Below are 23328 nucleotides of genomic sequence, written 5' to 3' on the forward strand. Positions count from 1 at the left end.
TCTATTGTGTTAAAATAATAGCATGACAGTACAATGCATAAAGTTGCTTTTAATTCTCTTTATTCCCTGCTGTGTCACTCTGCCTGAAGCCCCTTGCAGCAAAGGCTTGTTCTGGCAGAGCACTGTGCACTTGGGATTGTGTACTACAACAGGAATTGCTGTCTCTACCGAAGACTTAAGTAAATCAAAGCTTGTTTACAGCATCTGCATCTTAGATTAAAGATAGTTAATTTACCTCTAATGTTGAGATGCTGTTTCTGCTCTGGGTAAATGACAACCATTAAAAAAGATGGTTTTCCCAATGCTGTTAAGGGATTTTTGTAAGCTACAAATTTTACAACGCATGCAGCTATGACCTGCATGTTTTAAGAATGGTTAGCTATACTAATTTGTAAATGAGTCTGAAAAACATCACTTACACTCCTGATCTCATGCTCATAACTTCCTCTTAAATCTGTTCTTGGAGATTTGGTTTTTGAAAAGCTAAATGTGGTGAGAGATGTTCCTGTTTACAATCTGTACAGTGCTCAGCTGAGTCAAAAAAACTTGAACACATTTCTAGTGGTAGTGTAAGCTGGTGAAAGATGTGCTTGGTCTTGCTTGTGTACTTTTACCACAGCTGTGGCACAGCTGTTTCGGGTGACTACTTGGCAAATGTTTCAGTGCCTTTGTGAATCCAGTAAAAGGGCTGAGGCACCCAGGGTCACAGTAGCTTCTCATTTTTCAGTATGTAGTACCCTTATTGATGGTGAGGGCATTGTGGGAGAAAACTTCATGTCTCTTAACTATGCTAGTGATGACACAAAGGTGTGGTGGCCAGTGTTTGTACCCTTCCCAAGGGCTGGAAGTTACTGCAATCATTAGGTGTCTGTTTTCTCCTCTTCTGAGAGTGATGTACTTGTGTAGTTGTAGAAACTTCTCTTATCTGAAAAGTACCAAATGTGGTAATAAGTCACTGCCTTGTTTGTTGGTTTGTCTGTTAAGGGCTTGCAACATTTTAGGCCCTACTGTAAAAAGTAAAGAACTAACATCAAGACACTGGGTGCCCTGACTGTGGCAGTTAGTTAATTTTGAAGTCAGGAGCTGCATGTTCACTGTGTCTTCTAGTGCAAAAATCCAGCAGCACTTAAAACCTCAATCATATAAAGCAATTGTTCCAAGTTTAAATGTCCATGCGAGTTTCAAAGGGAGCTAAAGGCTGACATTCTAAGAAATATTGATTGGATCAAAGTTATTTTAAGTATTATGAGTGCCCTCCTTGAACCACTCTCTCAATTTTGAACTCTGGGCTTGGTCCAGTGCTAGTTACGGTACAATTACTGTTGTGTGTGGTGGGCTTTCCTGGATCTGAGTTCCAACACTAGAGTAGATGTAACAAGTGTGCGGTTAAGTCATTCTTGGCTTTACATGAAATCGCATAATTCTGGTGTTGCAAAACATTATGAAAGTAGTTAAATACAAAGGAGACTTTCATTGCTTATCAAAACAGGATAAAAGAGTGCACAACTTGTGGAGGGGAAAAATGGGGCTAAAAAGCTGAATTGTGCTGCACACTTCCTCAGTGTGACACTGATGTTACAAGCCATGGGTTTAAAATATAACAATTGCTGCAATAAAATGATAACCATTGCGTTATTAAGACTGCTTTTTCATGTGGGAGCTTTCTTAATGTATAGCGACAGTTTTCTGTGCCTATCAACATAAGTTTCTGGTCTATGAAAAGGATCATTGTAAGCTACTGGAATGCAAGCATTTGAAAAGGTGGAGATTGTTGGAGTGTTTTGGATAGTCAAGTCCAGTGTGAAGCTGTCAAGCCTAAGATAGAAATTATTTTTTTTTGCTAATAATCCTTGTGGGGCTGAAGATTTATCTGTAAGTGCATCATTTAGTAGATGTTTGAGACGTGGTGAAATGAAAGCCTGTAGGCATTTATGGTTTTCTAGTCACCTTGATCGTTTAATATCTGCCTTTGTATTCATTTAACATGTAAGCCAACATCTTAATGCATGGAGAATAGCAACAAAAAAAGTGTTACTAAAAGGCTGTTTGCTTTCTCAAGTTTCGTTGAAATCTTAGTTAGCAAAAGGAATGTGACTTACCATATGCTAAATATCACCTGGTACTGATTGAGAGTTTCACTGAAAGAAGTCCTGTATGCCACAGCCTTGTTCTTGTGGGATTCTAATAAGTGAAATATTTCCAGTGTATCCTCACTGCACATAGATGAGCCCTCCTGGTATTTTGGCAAAGTGGCTGTCCCAGGATCTAGTTTCACATCTTCTCCACTTGAGAGCGCCATTCTTCATTTCTGCCTTTTCATATATTCCTGTGGCTGCTTCTTAACATCAGTTTAAAAAGTGTGTGTGGTGGTCATTAAAAATAAAAATTCATAGCATAGTGTTGGAATGGTCTGATGTGCAGTTACACTGGGAGAAGTATGCAGTGATAGCCAGAGCAGAGCTTTTTGGGCTTAACACTTAGGACTCTAGTACTAGGTGACCTAGGACTAACTGTTGGCCTTCATATCCTTTTTTTTTTCCCCCCACATTGCATGGTGTAGGTAATGATGCCGATCACCTTTGTAAAGGATTTTTTCTAGGACCTAAGTGGAGATAAAAGGAAAAGAGAGGTTATATTAATTAAAAAAAAAAGTGGCAGTTTTACTTTCCTGTTTTGAACAGGGGGAAGCAGGCAAGCCAGGAACTTACTTTGTGTGAAGAACTAGTATTTGCTGTTCGTTCACAGATCTATCTTATTAGACTTCCTGAAGTTGCAGCTAAAATTTTTACGGAGTAATGACTTACTGTACTTAAGTTTGAAAGCATTTGGATGGGAACTGCTAAAGTGTCATACTACCTTCTCTTGTAGGTACTACTGTGGTTTAATGCTGAATATTGCTTCCATCTAAAGTAGATGGCAGAACAGGATGTTTGCCTGTTGTAGACACGGATACATTCTGGCTTACTCATTTGAACTCTGAAGTTTGGTTTATGCTGAGGTGCAAGACTGAACTGGATTAGCCAAAGTGCAGACACATTTGTTTTATTTTGCCATCTCATTGAAGACACATAAAAGCCTCTGACAGAGGAATTGTATAGATATTTGTGGAGAGGAGCAGCTGCAGATAAACTTGCCAGAGGATGTTGATTGGAGTGCAATGATATGTGAATGCTTTAGAAAACTTCCTGCTAAATATAGGTCTGAGTACCTGACTTACTAGTTTAGGAATTCAGTTTCATTCTCATTAGAATGTCTTTGTTTGGACGTAAAGGTTCCAATAATTCAACAGCCATTATATATGAATGAAGGTTTCATCAAACTTGCATAGTTTTTAGTGTGATGTTCCTAATATGGCAATTTCAGCTGCAGAATGTGTAAACATGCCTGTAGGTTGGTGTTTTAGTTTGTGGTTTTTTTTTTTTTTAGTTAGCTCTGTTGAACTCAACAGTCCTAAAGAAGTTTTTGTGCTAATGTGAAAGCGTTTTCAGGATTTTGATTTTCAGGACTTTTTTTGCCTATAGCGAATACTCCAGCATAATGGGATTGTTAATTTAAGCACTTTTTGAAGTTGCTATTTATCCAAATGCGGGCGAAAGCAAGGCCTAAATTGTTCTTTTCTGAGAACCTGATTTAACAGGAATGCACACAGACCTTTAAGCACAGGTTACAGCTGTGTCAGATTAATTTTAGAATTTGTTGGAACACATAATTCCAACACATTTGGTAGATATCTTGGAGTGTGCTGCTAGTTTTTTGTCAAATATAGATTTCAAATACAGCTCATCTGCGCTTACTTATTGCTGTGTATCTGTGTGACAGTTACCTTCAATTGTTAAACATCTCATTTCAGTACGAGGATGTCGTCCTGGGAAGATTGTTCAGATGACCGAAGCAGAAGTTCGAGGCCTGTGCATAAAATCACGGGAAATATTTCTTAGCCAGCCTATTCTCCTGGAACTAGAGGCACCTCTGAAAATTTGTGGTATGTAAACTTCACATGTATGTGTTTTATGCAGGTGTTTTAATCTAGTCGTTATGCTAGGTGGGTTGGAAGGATACTGAGGTAGGCAAGTGACTTTGACTTGGGTAATACAAATTAGGCTGAGCTCTTCACAATCTGAAATGTAACTTTCAATTTAGATTGGATTAAGTGGAGGAAAGGCAGTTAACAGTTGGTAGATTGCTGATGCTCCTGGTACTATTTTGGAGCAAGTTCCATTGGCAATAAGAGCTGCTTATGCCCTTGTCTAGTGCAAATCTTGCAATCTGTCCCATGTACTTCCCTAGAGACTGCTTGCACAGAACTGCTACTCTTTTCAACCACTATCTCAAAAAGACTTAGCTGCTTTAAAAAAAAAAGCAAATGTTTAGTGTCATAGCTGCTCTCTTAGAAGTGTAAGCAAAACAAAGGTTTTACATGTTGTGGTATGGAACATTTCAAAAAGTGTTGAAGAAAGCATTGTTAGTCTTTCAAATGAAAAAAATACAACTGGATGCAGATTGTTAAATTAGACTTAGTTACTGTGTGATAAGTTCCTTGAGCTTTACCGCAGGTTTTAACAAACATTGTTATTACTGTCAAATATGGATAAAACTTAAAAGTGAGTGTTCTTTACCTCTCTGTGCCCTTATGAGATGCTAGACTTCTTCAAAAACATGCTGTTTTTAATAGGTATTCAAGCCTGTAAAAACAACTGTTACAAAAGTATTGTAAATACTGGCTTGTAATAATCCTTCAAGTTATTAACAGCAGACACAGTCTTAGCACAAAATTTCTTGAATTAGGCTTCTTAAAGTGTCATAGTATTAAAATTGAAGCAGTCTTTGAATTTGTTAGTAGTAACATTCTCAAAGATGGATTAGGTTTTTCCAAGGCTTCCTCCTGGCAGACCTAATATAGCAATGTTTCTTACATTAAGAGAGGATATTGCCAATTAAAAAAAAAACCCAAACACTAATGGCAAAGTCATTCTTAAATGACTAATTGCTTGGTAGGGTGGGGAGGGAAAATCGGACTAGCTTGCCTAATGACATAAAGTTGAAGGTAAAATCCAGCTTTACCACATTGTGTTTATGCTACACTGAAAACATTACAGTAGTCTTAATATATGCCAAGATAAAGAAAAAATTAAAACTCAAGTTAAATATTTAGATTGTACATAAGTCACGGTTGGCAAAGTCTAATTAGCCTCCTTCAAAGTTAGTTTCTCACTTGCTTAAATCGAGACAGTTGAAAGGACTGTTAGGTGCACAGTAATAGGGTAGCAAATGCACAGTTATGTAAGGCATTATTTTTAAATTGGATTCCAAACACTGTGAAAGCACCAGGAAGTGTCAGGTGCATCTAGATTTAATATTAGAACAATTGTCAAAGATGCATTTAGATAAAAGTGAAAGAAAAATGATCACTTTCACTGAAAGCAAAATATGCAGCTGTACTGCTTTGAATTACTATTTTAGTGTGTTCAGGCAACGCCTGAGGAACCATTAAAGGATTGTCTTGTCTTGTAATTGAGTCAGTTCAAAATAAGCTTTTACATCTTGAATGGCTGTGTTTTAATGTAAGATGAAAGATATTCTTATGTAAACATCCATTTTAAAATAGGTGTGGTTTTTAGTGTAAGGCTTTGTATCTGGTAGGCTTCAATTCAACTTGTGCCCGTATGAAGCTGTATTTTAAAATGCCAAGTGCCTTGAATGGCATACTAAATACTTTTGTGGTTCTACAAAATTGTTTCTATAAAATGTTGCTTTACCCTTTAAGTGCTTTGGTCCCTGTGGCTCATGTGCGTAACTGAAAGTAATTCTAGACAAAGAACATGATTATAATCTTCTTTCTGTAGTATATTTACTTGGTAGTTAATTCTGGTGGTGACCAAGTCTGGGGAGTGTATTGATAGTGTAGTTCTGGAGTACTGGACTCAGCATAGTAATGACTTGCTGAGGAGTCTTCTATGTTTTCTTCTGGTTGTGACCTGAAGATCTGTAAATATCAAGTAGAATAGGAATGCCTCTTGTTGCAACATATGTGAAAATTATTTTAGCCAGTGAAACTTCAGATTATTTCTGGAATCGGGTAGTGGATAGTGTTCCCTGTTATTAAAGAAAATTGGGAAGCGATTCCTCTCCCTGAGTGAGAAATAGTTAGGGAAGAATGCAGCCTAAAGAAGGAAGTATTGCATTCTCATGGAAAGAGTAGAGAGGAATATAGCTATGTACTCTTCTTACCACTGTATGCTTTAAGAATTGAACTGAAGAGCATATGGATTTGGGAAGCTTTTTTCTTTCGGTTATGGAAGAAGTTGTAGAGAGATGTCTGTGTTGGGTTCTTTGCTTTTTTAAGGCCATAGTAGCTGGCACTCTGCTGGAGAGTAGCTGTGCTTAAAGTTGGGATTTTGCCACTGAACGAGCAGCAAAAGTGAAAATACATTTATGGAATGCTTAGTGTAAGGGACCAGGAGGTACTAAACTTAAACAGCATACAGCTTGTACTGAAGGCTTCTTGCCATAGCTCTTTTGCATTTGGTCACTTTGGTAATGAATTCTACAGTCATCTGGAATAAATTGCTCATATTCTGCAAGTTACTGTAGAGCAACTTTGGTATCTTCTTTGACCTTATGGGCAGCTCACAGATAGTTAGCTTTGGCTAGTCTGATATGGTATGCTGTGGTGGTGTAATCGCCACACAGAGCTGTTTCATGGAAAGCCTGCTTAATTTTAAAGCTGACTGTGATAAGTTCCTATAGTGTTTTTATATGAATAATTACATGAAAGCAGGAGTTAGGCTAAATACTGGGGGATGGGAATCTTAGTACAGCAATGTTATGGGAGGATGAGCAGTTGGCCTTTTGAAGTAAGTGCTCTGTGCCAATGCAGTCTTCGGTTTCTCTCTAGTCTGTCTAGATTTATTGATCTGTTTTTGCAGTAAATAATAGGACTTTTTCTTAATACAGTGGCTTCCTGGTCACGTAACTGTTCGATTAGAGGTAGTCTATCTGCTTACATGTGAAGACTTCTGTAGCTTTTGGTTTTCAGATAACTGACATAGCAGTTCTGCAAATACTGTGAGTTACTACATGTAGTGAGTACTTCAGTTTGTAATATTAACGTGGTTCTCACCTTTCTGATACCCATTGCCAGTCTGTTTTTAAAGGAAATGTGAATGCTTTTTGTAAGATCAATTAATAAAAAGTGATTAGTTGACTTAAGTGCTTGATTTGTGTATTATTTATGTTGTTGCACTAATCTTTAGTAAACATTTTCTTCTTCAGGTGATATTCATGGTCAGTATACAGACTTGCTTCGATTATTTGAATACGGAGGATTCCCACCAGAAGCTAATTATCTTTTCCTTGGAGATTATGTAGACAGAGGCAAACAGTCTCTGGAAACAATTTGCCTATTACTGGCATATAAAATAAAGTACCCAGAAAACTTCTTTCTCCTAAGAGGAAATCATGAGTGTGCTAGCATCAATCGGATCTATGGATTCTATGATGAATGTAAGCAAAACCTATTTCTTTTAAAAGACTTCTAGTAGTGACTCCTGTATTGTAAGGATTTCAATATTCTGTGAACCTACTTTGAAACTTTCTTAAAGTACATTTCAAACCAAGGTTAAAGTCACTCTAGAGAATTATTTGCTTTTCTGTTGTCCTTGAAATGCTGTCACAGGAGATTGAAACTTAAGTAAGCTAACAGAAATAAAGCCCTGTGAAGACCGTTTGCTAACGTTTTTATTTAGGTTGTGATATGTATTGCAGGTTGGCTTTGAGAAAACAGCCTTCTCTCCCTAATGTTGCACACTGTTCTTGTAGGCAAGCGGAGATTTAACATTAAGCTGTGGAAGACCTTCACAGACTGTTTTAACTGTCTGCCTATTGCAGCCATTGTGGATGAGAAGATCTTCTGTTGTCATGGAGGTAAGCTTATGACTGCTTTTAAAGGCTGTCCAAACTGATCTTTGGGTTAATGCTATACTAAATGGAATGTGGATGTACATCCTGATATTTGGCTGGAGACATTTAACCTTATATTGTTTGTAAAGGTCTGTTACACCTTGTGCTTTTCTGTGCACCTGACAGCAAACAGGTGTCATTCTTACCTGATGCACATGGCCCTCTGTGTCGGAGGGGCAAGTGTGTCTGTAAGTGTTCCCATCAGTGTGTTGCTCCCTGAAGGATACTGAATGCTAGAATTCTTGCCTAATATGCCACATGACTTGTTGCTGTTACCATCTGTCAGTGCAGCCCTAGCAGTGAAGTGAAAGAATAACTTCCACAAGTAACCCGAGTCCTATAGTCTTGTACTCTTTAGCTGGTTTCATAAGATGTTGGTGGAAGGGTCCTCTGAGGTCATATAGTCAAGCCTGCTGCTTGTTAATATGAGAGCTGGTTAGCCATCGCTTGGTCTAACTCCATAAAACCTTTGCTATTGGAAAATCTACATTCTGTAGGCACCTGTCCCAGTGCTGCTCTGTTCTTGTAGTGAAAAAAGTTTTTTGTGTTGACCTGAGGCTTGTGACTTGTCTGAATATTGGAACTTACTTGGGTGCTCTTCTTTATAGAAGGGGACTCCCCTATGTTTTTACAGGCAGTGATGCTTACAGGTTTTTGGGACCTTGCAGAGTCAAACAGTTGACAGCAATTTCAAATTACTTGTAGTAAGAGCTATCCTGCCTCTTTGCAGCTGTCTGCAATTACTGCCATTAATAACCAACTTGATGCCTTGCGCTGAGTGATCCAGAGATGGTCTGGTAGGCATCACACTTGCATTGTCAGTGAGATAATTAGAGATTAGTGGAAATGAGAGCACTGCAGAAACCTCTAGTTTGAACAGCTCTATGTGGAATTAGAAATAGTATAAACCCAGAATTTCTGAGCAGACTCTACCAGACTTTGTGAGGTTGCATTGATGGCTGCCATCCTGCCTTTATTAATTACAGATGTGTCTGCAAGAGCTCTGCCTGTATGGAATGTGCTTTAAAAATGATCCTGGCTCTTCTGGCATCTTGTATTGAAACTTCTGCCTTCAGTGCCTGCTTGTATAAGCTATCAGAGTGTTATACATAATATGCTCTGAAGTATTGTCATGTGTCTGTAAATAGTGAATGAATACAGTGATAGTCACTTGAGTCTGCCAGTTTTCAGGTAGCACTGACACATTAAAGAAAGTACTTGTTTTCTCACAGGTCATCTTTTCATCGTGTTCTCAATCAATGTGATATGGTGTCTTCTTTTTCTTTTTTAAGAACTGGTACCTATCTTGTCAGCTAGATCTCATAATTTTAAGAATGTGAGATAGAAAATCACTTCTGCACCGTGGTGGCCAATTATCAGTGACTAAAACCATGTAATAAATTTGTCTCCAACAAAGTTGGTGAAGGAATTATTATTTTACTATCACTATAGTTTTTTGAATTTTATTTGGGAAACAGAATGAATGGTGACAAAATACTGTGGTGTTTCAGGCAAACAATTAAGCTTAGGTGGGTGGTAGAATGTCATCAAGGAAGCTTAGCAGGTAGAGTAGAATGCTATATTCTATGACAAAACTGATAGTTTTGTGCGTATGTGAACTTGAGACCTGAGTTACGAGCAAGAAGCCTAGAAAGCTATGTTTCAAGAAGAAAATCAAAACTTACTATAACTGTACTGGGGGGGATTAACCTCTTGTTCAATCAAGTAGGAAAACTTTTGTGCTATACTTTTAAGGATCCTCTTATGAAAAGCAGTATTTAGTTCATTGAATGCTGATAGTCCCTTAAACTTGTACAGGCTGCATCTGTAACTGAAATTACTATCACTCACAACTGAACTACGGCTGTGAAATAAAGTGAAAAGATTATTAAATGTGCTGTGTGCTCCTAATAAATAAAAGTGAACATTCAGCACATAAATTTTGCCCTTTTTCCACTCTTCTCCAATCCTATCCAAACTGCATTCCAGATCCTATGAAGTCATGGACTGTCAACGCGTTTTCATGATGTTACTACTATAATAAACACTGAGGCAGCAACACAAACCATTCAACTCTGCTGGAGGTTGAAGCTAGCATGTAGATATAAGGTAGGTGCCTTTTTTACTATATTGCGCATTTTTGCATAGTTTACTTTAAAAATATTGTCCTCTGGGCTATATAATAAAACTTTGCAAAACCGCATAACATAGTAAAACAAAAGGCACCTAACTTACCCCAGTAGGCTATCTATGATAGCTTAAAATCCCGAGTCAGCTTTTTTACATAGACTTTTCTGGGCATCTACTGTTTTGAGTTCTGTATCTCACAATATAAATTAAACCTCTCTTGCCATCTCTGTCTGAAAATGTTTGTGCTGATAAAAGGATCTTTCATTGTATCCTTCCCTCTTCCCTGTCTTTCCACATTGCTCATACAAGTCATATTTTGACCTTTTCTTAAAATTGTCCTCTCGACTTACTTCTGACTTCGCTCTTTATCTTTCTACATTAATGCTTATTCCATGACCATTCCTGACTTCTCTCTTTGCTCTGCTTTGTACAGTATTGTCCTCTTATCTATGGCACCACTCCCTATAATCTTGGGAGACCTTATGTGATTACTTTCAAGTTTCTGTAAATTAAGTCCATATTGTAGTGTCATCTTGATAGAACGTACTTGTCTTGCCCAAACGGATTTAAGCTCTGAGATAGGAGTCATGTTAGTTTAGTAGAATACTGGATTTATGTAATACTTTCAAGCTCTGGAGTTCTGTTTCTCTTGTGACATTGATGAAAATGAAATGTACGTTGAAGGTGAAGTCTACTTGAAAAACTTATACAGTCTCCAAAGAGACCTGAGGAGATTCCTGGATAACACTAGAAAAATAAGAAACCATTGCTCCTACTTGACCAATTCCACCTGACTAGGGAGTGGTTTAAATCTAGAGCCTGGATTTGATGAGTCTGCCAGGAGTAATGGCAATTCATTTTTTTTTCCCTTAGGGAAGGGGTGCTTCTATGCCTCAAGAAGATAGTATGCTGAAAGATACTTTTTCTGTGCTTAGCTGTCATTGTGTCAAGACAACTTAATTCAATTATGTACTTTTCAGTTTTCTTTCAGTACACAGTAGGTTGCAGCAATCGCTGTGGTGGCAGCAGCTTGACAGTGAGCTTTAGTAGCCCATGTTTGCATTCTTACTTCCTTCATTTAATGCTGGTCACGTACAACTTTTGTCAGTAGTTCTGAGTTTGAGACATTAGCTATTCCTTTGTGTGCAGGGAGAGATAGGAAGATACTTGGAAAAAGAAGACCTCTTGGGTGGTTACAAAGAGGTCTACAAGCAGGCAGTGTTGTGGGGTTTTACTATTTTACAGTGGTGTAAAATAGCAAAAAAATTAACAGCTATAGGGTTGAGACATGGTTTGTAATAATAATTTTCTTTTAAAGAACTTCATGTTCTGGGTGCAACCTGAAATGCTGAGAGCTGTAACATCATAGAAGGTCACAGACTGGTTGTGCTTCTTTCACTGAGGTTGTCTAACTATCTCAGGGTGTGGTGCTGAGTAGAATCGGAGTAGAATCCACATGCCTTTGTGCTAATGTAATCTGCATGCAAATAGATCAGATCTGGGGAAGGGTATGTTGGTCGAAGTTTAAAAGTTGATTATCTGCTTGAATTTATATTAGTATACCTGTGTTGTTGTGTAAGTAGACTTGACTAAAACTCATTTGATATGCTATTTAATGTAAGATTTCTGCCATCTTCACAACTGCAAGGTAATGTCATGAAGACAGCTTTAGCAAGCTGATAAGGATAGAAGGCTTTTATCATAAGACTGCTTCAACAAAACCAATCAAAAATCTTAATACTTGGAGAAGTCGTCTCAAATGCATTTGAGTCATTGTTCCTGTAACATGTACATTGCCACTGTGCAAACTGATGTCAGCTGATATTATTTTATGTGGTGACTCCTTTCCAATGACAGGTTTTCTTATATCATGTTCAGTTCTGAGCTGAGTCAACTGGATATGGCTTGTTAATGTGAAATATGTTTCATCACAAATCAGGTCTGTGTTCTATTTCTAAATTTGCAACTTCCTTAATTATCTTGGCCAAAGTCCTTTAAGTCACTTTAGGACCCTTATTGAAGGACATGTCAAGGTGCTAGAGCATCTAGTAGGCATTCTTTCATGCCTGTATACCTTGAGTAGAAAAGCTCTAGAGTGTGCTTAAACTGCTCGAAGGGTGGCTTTGGAATCCCATGCTTTGGCTGTAATTACATGTTAATATGGCAAAAGTATACAAAAAGAGCTGTGTCTGTGATAAATGACTTTTTGAGTAATCAAGGTACAATGGTTTTATAAATGACTTAAGCAGCTGAGCTAGAGTAGACAACTATCTTTGTGCTCCTTATCTATTGCAGTTGAACAATCTAGTATTTGTTTACAGCATCCAGGGACTGCTGCTCAGCTGATGGGTGGTAAAACACTGAAATAGTTATATGACTTATGATTCCAGCCACACCTGCAGACTGCTTTGGCTTGTGGTCTTTTCAAGCTGGGTAGGGGATTTTCCGTTAACTTTTATAAAGTAAGGTGGTTGTAAAGAAGGTCATCTGCGCTGAATTTGATTGTGTTAGATAATGGGAATGCTGTCCTTCACTGGTTCTCTCTAGTAAGCTGTTTAAGAAAACACACTTCGCTGTAGAGTTCTGTGCGTTGTGGCTAACATGGTGGTAGCAAAAGAATTAAAACCCCTTGCTAGTTTCACTTGCATTATTCTCTGTTTTTCTGTTCAGGAACTTAATTGTCTTACAGCAAACTGTCTTTTGTTTATATTACAGTGGAAACAGTGGATGCTCTATGACTTTGAACCCCTAATTGTGTGTTCTGTGGAACCCTTTTTGCAGGTAAAATACATAAGTCACTTGTTTTCTTGTACTTACAGGCCTGTCTCCTGATCTCCAGTCAATGGAGCAGATTCGGAGAATTATGAGACCTACAGATGTTCCTGACACAGGTGAGTGACATGGAATTTACTGTAAATAGGTCTTAATGATGAAACAGGTTTAGCTTCTGTACAGGAAATGTAGTGACTTAATACAACCTCTGTTCACAGTACGGTATTCCTTGATGTCTGTGTAAAGTGAGAGTTTTGTTCCTGATGATGGCTAATTTAGCTAATATGTTACAGGCTATTGCCCATGTTATTGCTTGTCATAGAGTAGGATACATTACCCAAGTTTGGATACATTATCCAAAATTTTGCCTTAAAACAAACTTAGAAATCTAATGAAAGATTAAATGAAACAAACAGTTCTTGTTCTTGCCTTATTTAGGCACACCCAAACCTTTTAGCCTATCAAAGAACACAACTGTTTAAAGCTTGCTGAGTATTATTTAAAGCATTTGGGCTTCTCTCTACTTGGAGCCATGTATCCTTTCTCTTTAAATTTGTAAAGCATAGCTCCTATGTCACTGCAATGGGGATTTCAATTGCTTGTATCAATGTGCTAATCCTGAAACTTTTTTCTACTAATCTGTTAATACTTTATATATAGATGTTGGATGCAAATTGCCAGTGCTTTCAGTGTTCTTTTGAATGTTTTAACCAATATCTTCCTTAGTGTCCTGTTTATTCCAAACTTTGTTGCTAGTGGATTGAAAAGACTGTCAAGCAGTACAATGGGATATTTTTAAAGTGTTGATTTCCAGCAGTGGTCTGGAATTTACTTTCAGAGGAGATATCACATCTAAACCTTTTTTTGAAACACAAATTATTACAATTACAGTTAAACCTTGGAATAGTAGAATTCTGCTTCCTGTACTGTTCCTCAGTGCTGATGCATAAGAGTAATTCAGGGACTGATAATAATATATCTACTGTCCCTTAAACAACAACATTTCTGTGCAAGCTGGTCTATATACGCTTGACACTGAGAAGCATTAATAGACTGGTAAATAAGTGTTTCTGTAGTATAAATTACTACATTGTACTTCATTTTATACCACTTAATTCACTCAATGCATAACCAAATAAATGTCGGTACAAAATGAGTCAATCTTTGCATTTATCAGAGCTCTTGGAAAAGGGAGTTCTATTCAACAGGCTAATACTACTGCCTGAGTGACCCCCACTTCGGGAATGCCCTTGCAGAAGGTAGTTCTGGTTTCCATGGACACTCCATGTATTCTATGTATTCTTAGTACCTCCTAAAAATAAGTAGAGAGGTTTTTTAAAAAGGCTTTTGATATATAGAGTGGTTTGCAGTCTTAATTTTGCTTTCAGAAGCAATAGCCAGATGTTTACCAGCAGAGGTAGAATGAAATCATAGAGTTGCCTAGGTTGGAAGGGACCTTTCAGATCATCTAGTCTAACCATCAACCTGCTCAAATCTGACTCTGTACTCCAACTTAAGCTAATTGCCTCTAGTATTTGCATTTTGTGAGTCTAAGGTATAAATGATGTATTTTGGTCAGCATTGCCAACCATTTGCCTATTAGGAAACTCTCTTTTGTATAATCTTGAATGTCTCATATCAGCTTTGCTATGGGATGCTCCTGGTCAGCCTCGGCTATTGTAATGGTAGATGTTGCTTAGTAAAATACAGGCCTACTTGGGCAACATAATTTAGTTTGGACAAACTTGTTACAGAATCACAGAATGGTATGGGGTTGGAAGGAACCCCCCTGCCAAAGCAGGTACACCTAGAGCAGGTTGCATAGGAACGTGTCCAGGCAGGCTTTGAATGTATCCAGAGATGGAGACTCCACCACCTCTCTGGGCAGCCTGTTCCAGTGCTCTGCCACCCTCAAAGTAAAAAAGTTCCGCCTCACGTTTAGATGTGACTTCTTATGTTCAAGTTTGTGCCTGTTACCTCTTGTCGTGTCACTGGGCACCACTGAAAAAAAGACTGGCCCTATCTTCCTGGCATCCACCCTTTAAGTATTTATAGGCATCGATCAGATCCCGCCTCAGTCTGCTCTTCTCCAGACTAAAAAGACCCAAGTCCCTCAACCTTTTCACGTGAAAGATGTTCTAGTTCCCTAATCATCTTTGCAGCCCTTTGCTGTACCCTATCCAGCAATTCCCTGTCCTTCTTGAACTGGGGAGCCCAGAACTGGACATAGTACTCCAGATGTGGCCTCGCCAGGGCAGACTAAGGGGGAGGATAATCTCCTTCAACCTGCTTGCCACATTCTTGATGCACCCCAGGATGCCATTGGCCTTCTTGGCCACAAGGGCATATGAAGGCCAATGGCATTCTGGCGTGCATCAAGAAGAGTTGCAGGGTTCTGTTACACCACTGCTAAAGGTTATAGGACAGATTTGTCTATCGCTGTGTATAGCTCTAAAGATTATTTAATTTTTGGGGACAGACTAGAAGAGGAAGCACTTCCTAAGCAGCTGAGACAAGCAGCTTCTGTCACTTGTTGGAAATGCATGATAAGAAACCGTTAGGGACTGCAGTGCAACTATTCTATTTTGAAAAACATGTTTTTCAATATAGAACTACATAATTTTTTGTCATATTCTGTTTGTATTCAGTTTATTCCTAGATAGACATTTTATCTAAAATGCAGTTGTATTCGCTCTGTTCTTTGTCTTCTAAAAGCAAATAAAATCGTAGCCTCTTCGGGAGAGGGACTGTGACTGGCACCAAAGACCATTCGATAGCTGCATGTAAATACAAAATTACCTAGTTACACAGTAGATTTCAGGCATTAGATTTGCTTGATTGCAGCTTGAAGGATCTGTTAATTAAGAAATAGTGTCTTCAGTATTGTGTTTAGCAAATAACCAGATGTAATTGTAAATCAAACTTCTGAGTGCCAGATAAAGGAGCCTGCTGACATCTCTTTCAGATTGTGAAAAATATTCTTAAGCATTTAAATGCTTAAGTGTTAGTCATCACAGGTAAAGAAAGTACAATGTCATGGAAAAACTATGAAATACATTTTGAATGCTTTTTGTTTATGTTGTAGTTGGATTGGCCTGGTTTTTTCTCATGTAAAAACGCTTTGAAAGTTCTATTGTCTAAAGGCATTGCAGTTGATCTAGAGAATTTTTTTGTACCCAGTTTTAACTCCAGAGCTAGCTGACCTTTTGTTGGCAGCAGAAAGAAGATCTTGACTAGAGCTAAAACAGCAGAGAGGTTTATTGTTCTAGTTTAGATTCCAGACTGGTTGGCACTGCTGGCTTTTTGAAAAGTCAACAGTAGTCCAAGCAAACAGAAAGTGCTACCTCAAACAATATATCAGAATTTTGCCTTGTTAAATTTTGATTTGTAAGGTTCTTTGCATATGATAAGAAAGGTAAGAATCAAAGCTGTCCTATGTTCACAGGTTGTGGTACAACTTTATTGCTGTATTTGACTGGCCTTGCATAGGATTTTAAAACTTACTGCAGCTTTCAAACAGCTTTCTTGGTGAGCTGTGAAATAGATGGTTGCCTTTTAAAATGCACTTGCTGCAGTATTTTTAAACTCCTCAAACACTCACTGTAAGCATGCTGAATGTTACAATTAAATATTATTTCAGAGAACTGTTTGGCTCTGAATTGTTTCATTTCGAGGTACTGTCAGTGGTGAGGGGGGAAAAAAAACTTCCAGACATAGGCAGGCTGTATCTTTTGTCTGAGTCACAGTTTAAGTATTGCTGTATTTGTTGCTAAGGCTTATTTTCTTTAGGAGAGCTGCTCTGGTAATTGCAATAAAAATATTTTACATTATAGAATGATACCTCTTGAGACTAGCATCTTCACTTGTATTTATTTTCAAAGGCTTGCTGTGTGACCTGCTGTGGTCTGACCCAGACAAAGACGTGCAAGGTTGGGGTGAAAACGATCGCGGGGTCTCTTTCACTTTCGGTGCTGACGTGGTCAGTAAATTTCTGAATCGTCATGATCTGGATTTGATCTGTCGAGCTCACCAGGTATGAATTATGCTGCTGTTGCTTCTTAAAACCTCTCCTTCTAGACTTTCTGCCTCTTTGCTGCTTTTCAGCATGGTATATTTGAAACTTTGCATTGTGTTACCTCTAGGAAAGAAATACCTTCCTAATAAAGGGACTATAAGGCTGTGTCCTTCTATTGACTCATATTTAACTGAGTGTCTAATATTAGTCAGTGAAGTAAAATACTAATGCTAGATTTCCCCCATTGATCTTTCTTTTGTATTGTCTGTTTACTGTTAGATTGTTGTGTATGAACATTAGAGGTAAAGTATCCAGATTTAAAGTGGCAAAGTGACTTGAATTTGAGATTTACACTGAAGTTTCAGAGTTTTTCCATTTCAGTAGTAGTCAGTTCCCTTGTAGTTGTGGCTTAAACTATCTTTGCTTCACTTCATGGATGTATGAAATGTATTTTGAATGTTTCTACAAACAAGTTTGTACATAAAAGCTTGCACCATTGTCTCATTTTTGGTTCAGCTATCTAGAGTACTTCAGCATAGATTGTTTGACTTACTGAAATGTGCAGGAAGTAAGGTTATTTTTGGCATCATCAATCTTTAAGTACACTTTTTTGCAGTTTTTCTTAAGTGACTTCAAGCAAGTGTTCTAGTTAGGTGGATATTAGGTTTCAATTTCCTGTATAACATTTCAGTTTCATTATTTAGTCAATTTTAAAAGCTCTCCTGCTGTGAAACAAAAATAGACTTCTTATTTTATGTCACTGTTAGGCTTGGGTATACTATCAGAATACTTAAATATTTCTTCTTGTGATTTTACTGCTGAAATGTTAGACAGGATTAGTATGTGGAATGGATATTAAGACTTTTTAACTGCTGATCAAGATTGGTAGCAATTTCCTGTGTTCATGTCATCACCTCAGTTACGTATAAAAGTATGACATCTTTTGTAAGACCATGATGATTGGATCAAAGTGAGCAGTTAGTGGACTGGTTTCACTGCATGGTAATGTGAGGCTTTTATTTTGGGGAAGAGGGAACATCCTTAACTGATGCATCACGCTATTTGCTCTTAGAGAAAAGAGAGAGAGAACTATGCTCTTAGAGAAAATATGGTAGAACCACTTTGTTTTTAAAGCATCAAAATTATAAAAAAGCCTACACTTAAGGTTTTTACAATTGACACTAGTGTGACTTAAACTTGAATGGTTATGGCTGCAATGAAGATGGTATCCAAACCTTATGTGCTCCAAATTAATAGGTCAAACATCCAAATTCTGTGTATAAACCATAGAATGCTGGGAATACTTAAACTGGCAGTGCATAATTAGACCTTGAGTGTGAAAATATTGAGCAATTAAGCTTATGCATATTTACCATTGGAAGTGTCAGACAGGTTAAGCTACCTGATTTGGCATTCAGTGTCCAGATAAGATAAAATGATTGAACTTGTCCTGTCTGAAAGCCAAGATGTAAAATATATGAATTCTTGTCATCTCTTTTATATAAGTCCTGTTTGCCTCAAGACTGGCTTCTTTCTTCAAGATTTATCTTTCTTTTTTTGTGAGCTGTATTGATTTCTCTGATGTTGACAGGTGGTTGAAGATGGATACGAATTCTTTGCTAAACGGCAGTTGGTCACCCTGTTCTCAGCTCCAAATTATTGTGGAGAATTTGACAATGCAGGGGGCATGATGAGTGTGGATGAAACTCTGATGTGTTCCTTTCAGGTATGATACATTTGTACATTAATATTACTTTAGGTGTTGGACTATATGGACTGAGTTAGTCTGCTTGTTGACGTGCTTATGGTTAGCCTAGGGTAATAGACTTTTGGGGAATATACTGTGTGAGATTTGCTATTTTCCAAATTCCTGCATATTGAGTTATTCCCTCTCTTCAGGTGCTCGTTTCAAAGTTTAATTGGCTGATTCTTTTTAGTCATACCTGGTGATCAGGGTAACTAATTATGCAGACTAGTAGACTGTTGGGACCCTTTTAGTGTGGTTACTCTGATCAGATTTTAATCTCTGCTCCTTCCTGGACACGTTTTCAGCCCCTTCTGTTTCCCCTTCCTGTACCAATGTAATAGTAGAACTAGAAGGATTTAGAAGTAGTAGTATTGTTGCATGTAGGATTAATAAATTTGTAGGATGGTGATGCAGTTTCCTCCCCACCCTCACCTCTCCTGTTCCTGCTGAATGAGATTTCATGTTGACTTAACAATATTTGAAATGTTCTTAGTTGTCACTGACCGAAAAACTGCTGTATTTTCTCTAAGATATTGAAACCATCTGAAAAGAAAGCCAAGTACCAGTATGGTGGACTGAATTCTGGGCGTCCAGTCACTCCACCTCGCACAGCTAATCCACCGAAGAAGAGGTGAAGAAAGGAATAATGTAGAAACACCATCAGATCTGTCAAGGACAAAACTCCATATTACAGTATATAATAAGTGTGCACTGTAAAACCATCCAGCCATTTGACACCCTTTATGATGTCACACGTTTAACTTAAAGAGACGGGTAAAGGATCTTTATTAATTTTTTCTAGTAGAAAGATGTGCGACACTGTATTGTAACAAGTATAGCTCCAAGTTCTAATATCCAACATAGAGTAAAAAAAATTAGGAAAAAACTATTGCAACTACATATTCACATTTACCACGGTTTTTAAAGTTGACCAACATCCCAGTTAAAACTTGATGTAATAGTTAAACCAGATGAGAGCATGATGTTCCATTTGTGTAATGTGGTCTGTTGTTGCTTGATTGCTTTTATTTTGGTTATTTTGTAGCTAGAATGATGCAAATATGGTATCTAGTCTTACTTCCCAGCTCTCTTTGAAATTGAAATAAGGAAGGGGCTTTTTAGAATGGCCATTGGTCTCTTATCCTCCCCCCTGAGCCCCCTGTTCATAATAATTCCGCCCAAACGTGTGCCCCATTATAATGCAAAGTTTATAGTACGGTAGTTATTAAAAGGCAAACTAAGTGCAAAATGCCCAGACTGGACAGCTTGACAGCCAACACAAATTGAGACAGGAAAACCTGTCTTGACATTTTAACTTAAACTGCCACACAATGAATTTGTGCACTACACTATTTTAAATTATTGATGTTACACTGTGCTATTGCACTTCATTTAACTTAGATAGGACAAAAATGGTATTGCCTATTAGTTGGTAACTTGATTGTGTGGTACCTTGGCTTTAGTTTTATTAGCATGAAACACCTTTGGCATGCTTAGCTTCCAGGTAACTCCCTACCTGCATCAAAATTCATCTTACATAGTTCCACAGAACATGAAGATCCTTATTTGCTAAGCCTTTGAAAGCTGACATTCTTTTTCATGAGAGGGTGTGTTTAAATGGATGTTCATCAACGGACCATAAGCTAGCTAACGAGTGGTGAGCTGAAAATGCTGTAGGAATGTCCACCATGATTATAAGGCTTATGTCACTAAAGATTATATCCTTTGGATTTTCATGATCAAATTTCATATACTATTGTATAGACTTCTGCTTTGTAGTGTACTATAGTAGCAATAATTTCTGTACATGATCAAGAGTTATGCAGTATTTCTTTTCAGTTCTCTCCTTTTTTAAAAGAGTTAACATTGGCAAATGGCAAGATACAGAGAAGATAAAAAATTTATAGTAGGATAAATGAAAGGCACAGATTTACAATGCTTTAGGATGCAGTACTTATTGGATATAACTACAAAAGTGTTTATTGTCAAATTTGTAAGATTCTTTGGGGGAAGGCTTCAGATTTACACCATTCTAAATGTGCATCAGTAGGTGTAAAACTCTTGACTTCAGTATTGTCTTTGAAAATGTTAAATTGAGGATTCTGGTAACTTACGTTTTATGAACTGGCACATTATATAATGCAAGAGATATATTGATTTCTGACACAGTGAGCAAGTTCTTTAAAATGGATTTAAGTCTCTTTTCTAATTCCATTTTGTTTTAAATGCATATTTTAAATGTAGGTTTTTTCATTTAGTAAAAGTTGTCTAATTCATTTGAATGAAGTCTGACTTGTTATTTTAACATACCTTATTGTTACTTAAGTGTGGAGTTTGTTGTTTTTAAAAAAAAAAAAAAAACAACAAACAATACCATATATGTGTTACTGATTTCTATTGCATTGGTCTGTGGTTTTGAACAATGGTTTTATTTACCCCACCTTGAAGTAAGCACCGGAGTTTCAATACACAGAATAAAATGTAGAAGTAGATTTCTTCTGATATTGCTCAAAGATGCTCTTTCTTGAAAGTCAGTGATGAGAGCTGTGTAAGTGAGAGCAACTTCAGTTTGTGACAAGATAATTGATGAAATCTGTTCTATAAGCCTTGACAGGGCAACTTCCTGCTCTAAGTCATTACTTGCTTGAGGTTTTGTTTTACAAGTTTTGAAAATGCTGGGTTTTACCAAGTGCCAGCCTCTATTATAAGAAGCATCGTGTTACCAAACATCTGGATTAACACTTTTCCATTTTTTCCTTGGTTTCTGGAACAATGTCTTCTGTATCATGAAATGTCCAGGTGTAAAGCTGTATGTTTTGTGAGTACCCAAGATGCTCGCTTGTATTACAGATTCTATGTCAAAAGGAAAATAAAGTCTTCAGGCCTTCTTATGTGTCCTAAAGAAATAGGAAATTTCTAGTTTATTTTGTGGCACTAAAAAGCCAGATCTGGTGGTGGTAGTCTGAAGAATTGCTGGTTTTTTTATATAGCAGCAATCACTTGGCAAGGATTTGAGTGCTGTTGTGACTCCTGGGGAGTTGGGACATCTGCTAACATCCCTTGTCATCCTATATTACAGAAAGTACATGATTTAATAACCTTACCCCTACAGATATGATTTATATTCCTTACTAAAAGCAAGTCAGGAGCATCAGATACATAATGGAACTCTCTGTACCACTTCAGCTTATGCTTACAATGTTAATATAGACTGTTTGTATTTTTACTGTTGTTCATTGTGGAAGAGGTATTACTCACATAAAATTAACTCCTCCTTCCGTGGAAATCTCTAGTGGTCTAATTGCAAATAAGTTTTTTCCAAGTAAACATCTTGTCCATAAAAGCCAAAAATACTGCTAAATAGTGTTGTGTTAATGTGCTGGGAAGTAACAGGATCATTCTCAAACAAGCTGTTTAGAGGCATATAAAACATTACACCATTTAAGGGATATTTTTGTGTTCTCCCTCCCCTCCCTTTTATCTGAGAGTAACATCCATTCCTGATTTCATAGTAGAGTACTGCATGGTGTATAACAGGCATTTTGCGATTTCCAAACACTAGAAAAATACCTGCTTTCATTTAAAATATTGCTGCAAGGAGTGCTGCTTTATTCTCTTCTGTTGATTGGTATGAGATTCTTGTTTTACTTCACTATCTTTTAAATGCTTCATATTGTTCAGTATTTTCTATGCATGGAATATTCATAATTGCCTGCTGCTTTAAAGGAGGGGGGGAAATAGTGTAGTGTTCCATATAGTTGTGGTTATTGTGCTGCTCTTTTTACTGTAAAATCTGGTTAGAAGGAAACCCTCTAAGACTTCTTTGAAGTTTAAGAAGGCAGGCATTATTTATTACAGCGCCGGATACATGGGGGATTGCTCCTCCTAATGTGCACAACCCAAAGATGCTCAATACTTTGCTTATATTAGTGCAATTTATACCTATTTATCACCTTTCCAGGAATGAGTATACATATTCATGCTTTTTCTCAGAACTCATTATCCTAAGGGTCCTCTCTTTTGTGCAAACTCAGTTTATCGTTGTGGTGGTCTTCTAGGACCCTCTGGTGGTTCTTCTTTCTTGTCCCCAAGGCTGAAGCCTTGAGTGTTAATACCAAACAAGGATGTATTTGGTCTATATGCCAACTTGCAGGTTGCAACTTTTTGCCTGAATGGGTTTTTGTCTTGTTCAAGTGGTCTGTTGCTCCTGTCCTTGTAGTTATCTTGTTCCTGTACTTGCTCTGCTATCTTTATTGAACCTTGCTTTAATGTTGTTGATTCTGTATCACTCTAATACCTTCAACAGTATTTCTGTTTAGATAGTTGTGTGTACTGATATGATCCATTTCCAAAAATCGCTGCAGAAATAGGCTCTCTGAAAACACTGTAATGGTTCTTACACTACTGGATTTATTCTGTTTGCTCCATATGGCACATAGAAGTACTTGTGGCCATTGAAGACTGAGTTGAGTCTTTTTGCTTCTAACTTAGTAAACTGCAAGTGCACTGCTGCTGCTAGGTGTCAGTGGGTGTCACAGTCTTTTTAGGAAGACAGTTTGCATTCACATTGTACGCTCTGAGGGAGGAACAAATAGGGTATGTATGACACAGCTTGTAGTACCCCAGTGCATTGCTATGTACGTACTTGCCTGAGTAACTCCAATGGAAATTCTTCAGATCTGTGGAGGGAAGTTGCTGCTGTTGT

General features: G+C 37.6%; 1 protein-coding gene across 1 annotated transcript in view; it reads left to right on the plus strand.

Moving 5' to 3' along the window:
* The window catches only part of PPP1CB (protein phosphatase 1 catalytic subunit beta), a 30084-nt gene extending 8562 nt beyond the window's left edge, over positions 1 to 21522 (plus strand). The window contains exons 2-8 of the mRNA XM_074144292.1: positions 3851 to 3982; positions 7273 to 7503; positions 7819 to 7923; positions 12909 to 12980; positions 16743 to 16894; positions 18468 to 18602; positions 19154 to 21522. Coding sequence (XP_074000393.1) covers positions 3851 to 3982; positions 7273 to 7503; positions 7819 to 7923; positions 12909 to 12980; positions 16743 to 16894; positions 18468 to 18602; positions 19154 to 19258 — 932 coding nt within the window. The 3' untranslated portion in view covers positions 19259 to 21522. The remainder of the gene's footprint in view (positions 1 to 3850; positions 3983 to 7272; positions 7504 to 7818; positions 7924 to 12908; positions 12981 to 16742; positions 16895 to 18467; positions 18603 to 19153) is intronic.
* Positions 21523 to 23328: the final 1806 nt, after the last annotated feature.

The sequence above is a fragment of the Numenius arquata genome, chromosome 2 (genome assembly GCF_964106895.1).
Source record: "Numenius arquata chromosome 2, bNumArq3.hap1.1, whole genome shotgun sequence".
NCBI classification, from domain to species: Eukaryota; Metazoa; Chordata; class Aves; order Charadriiformes; family Scolopacidae; genus Numenius; species Numenius arquata.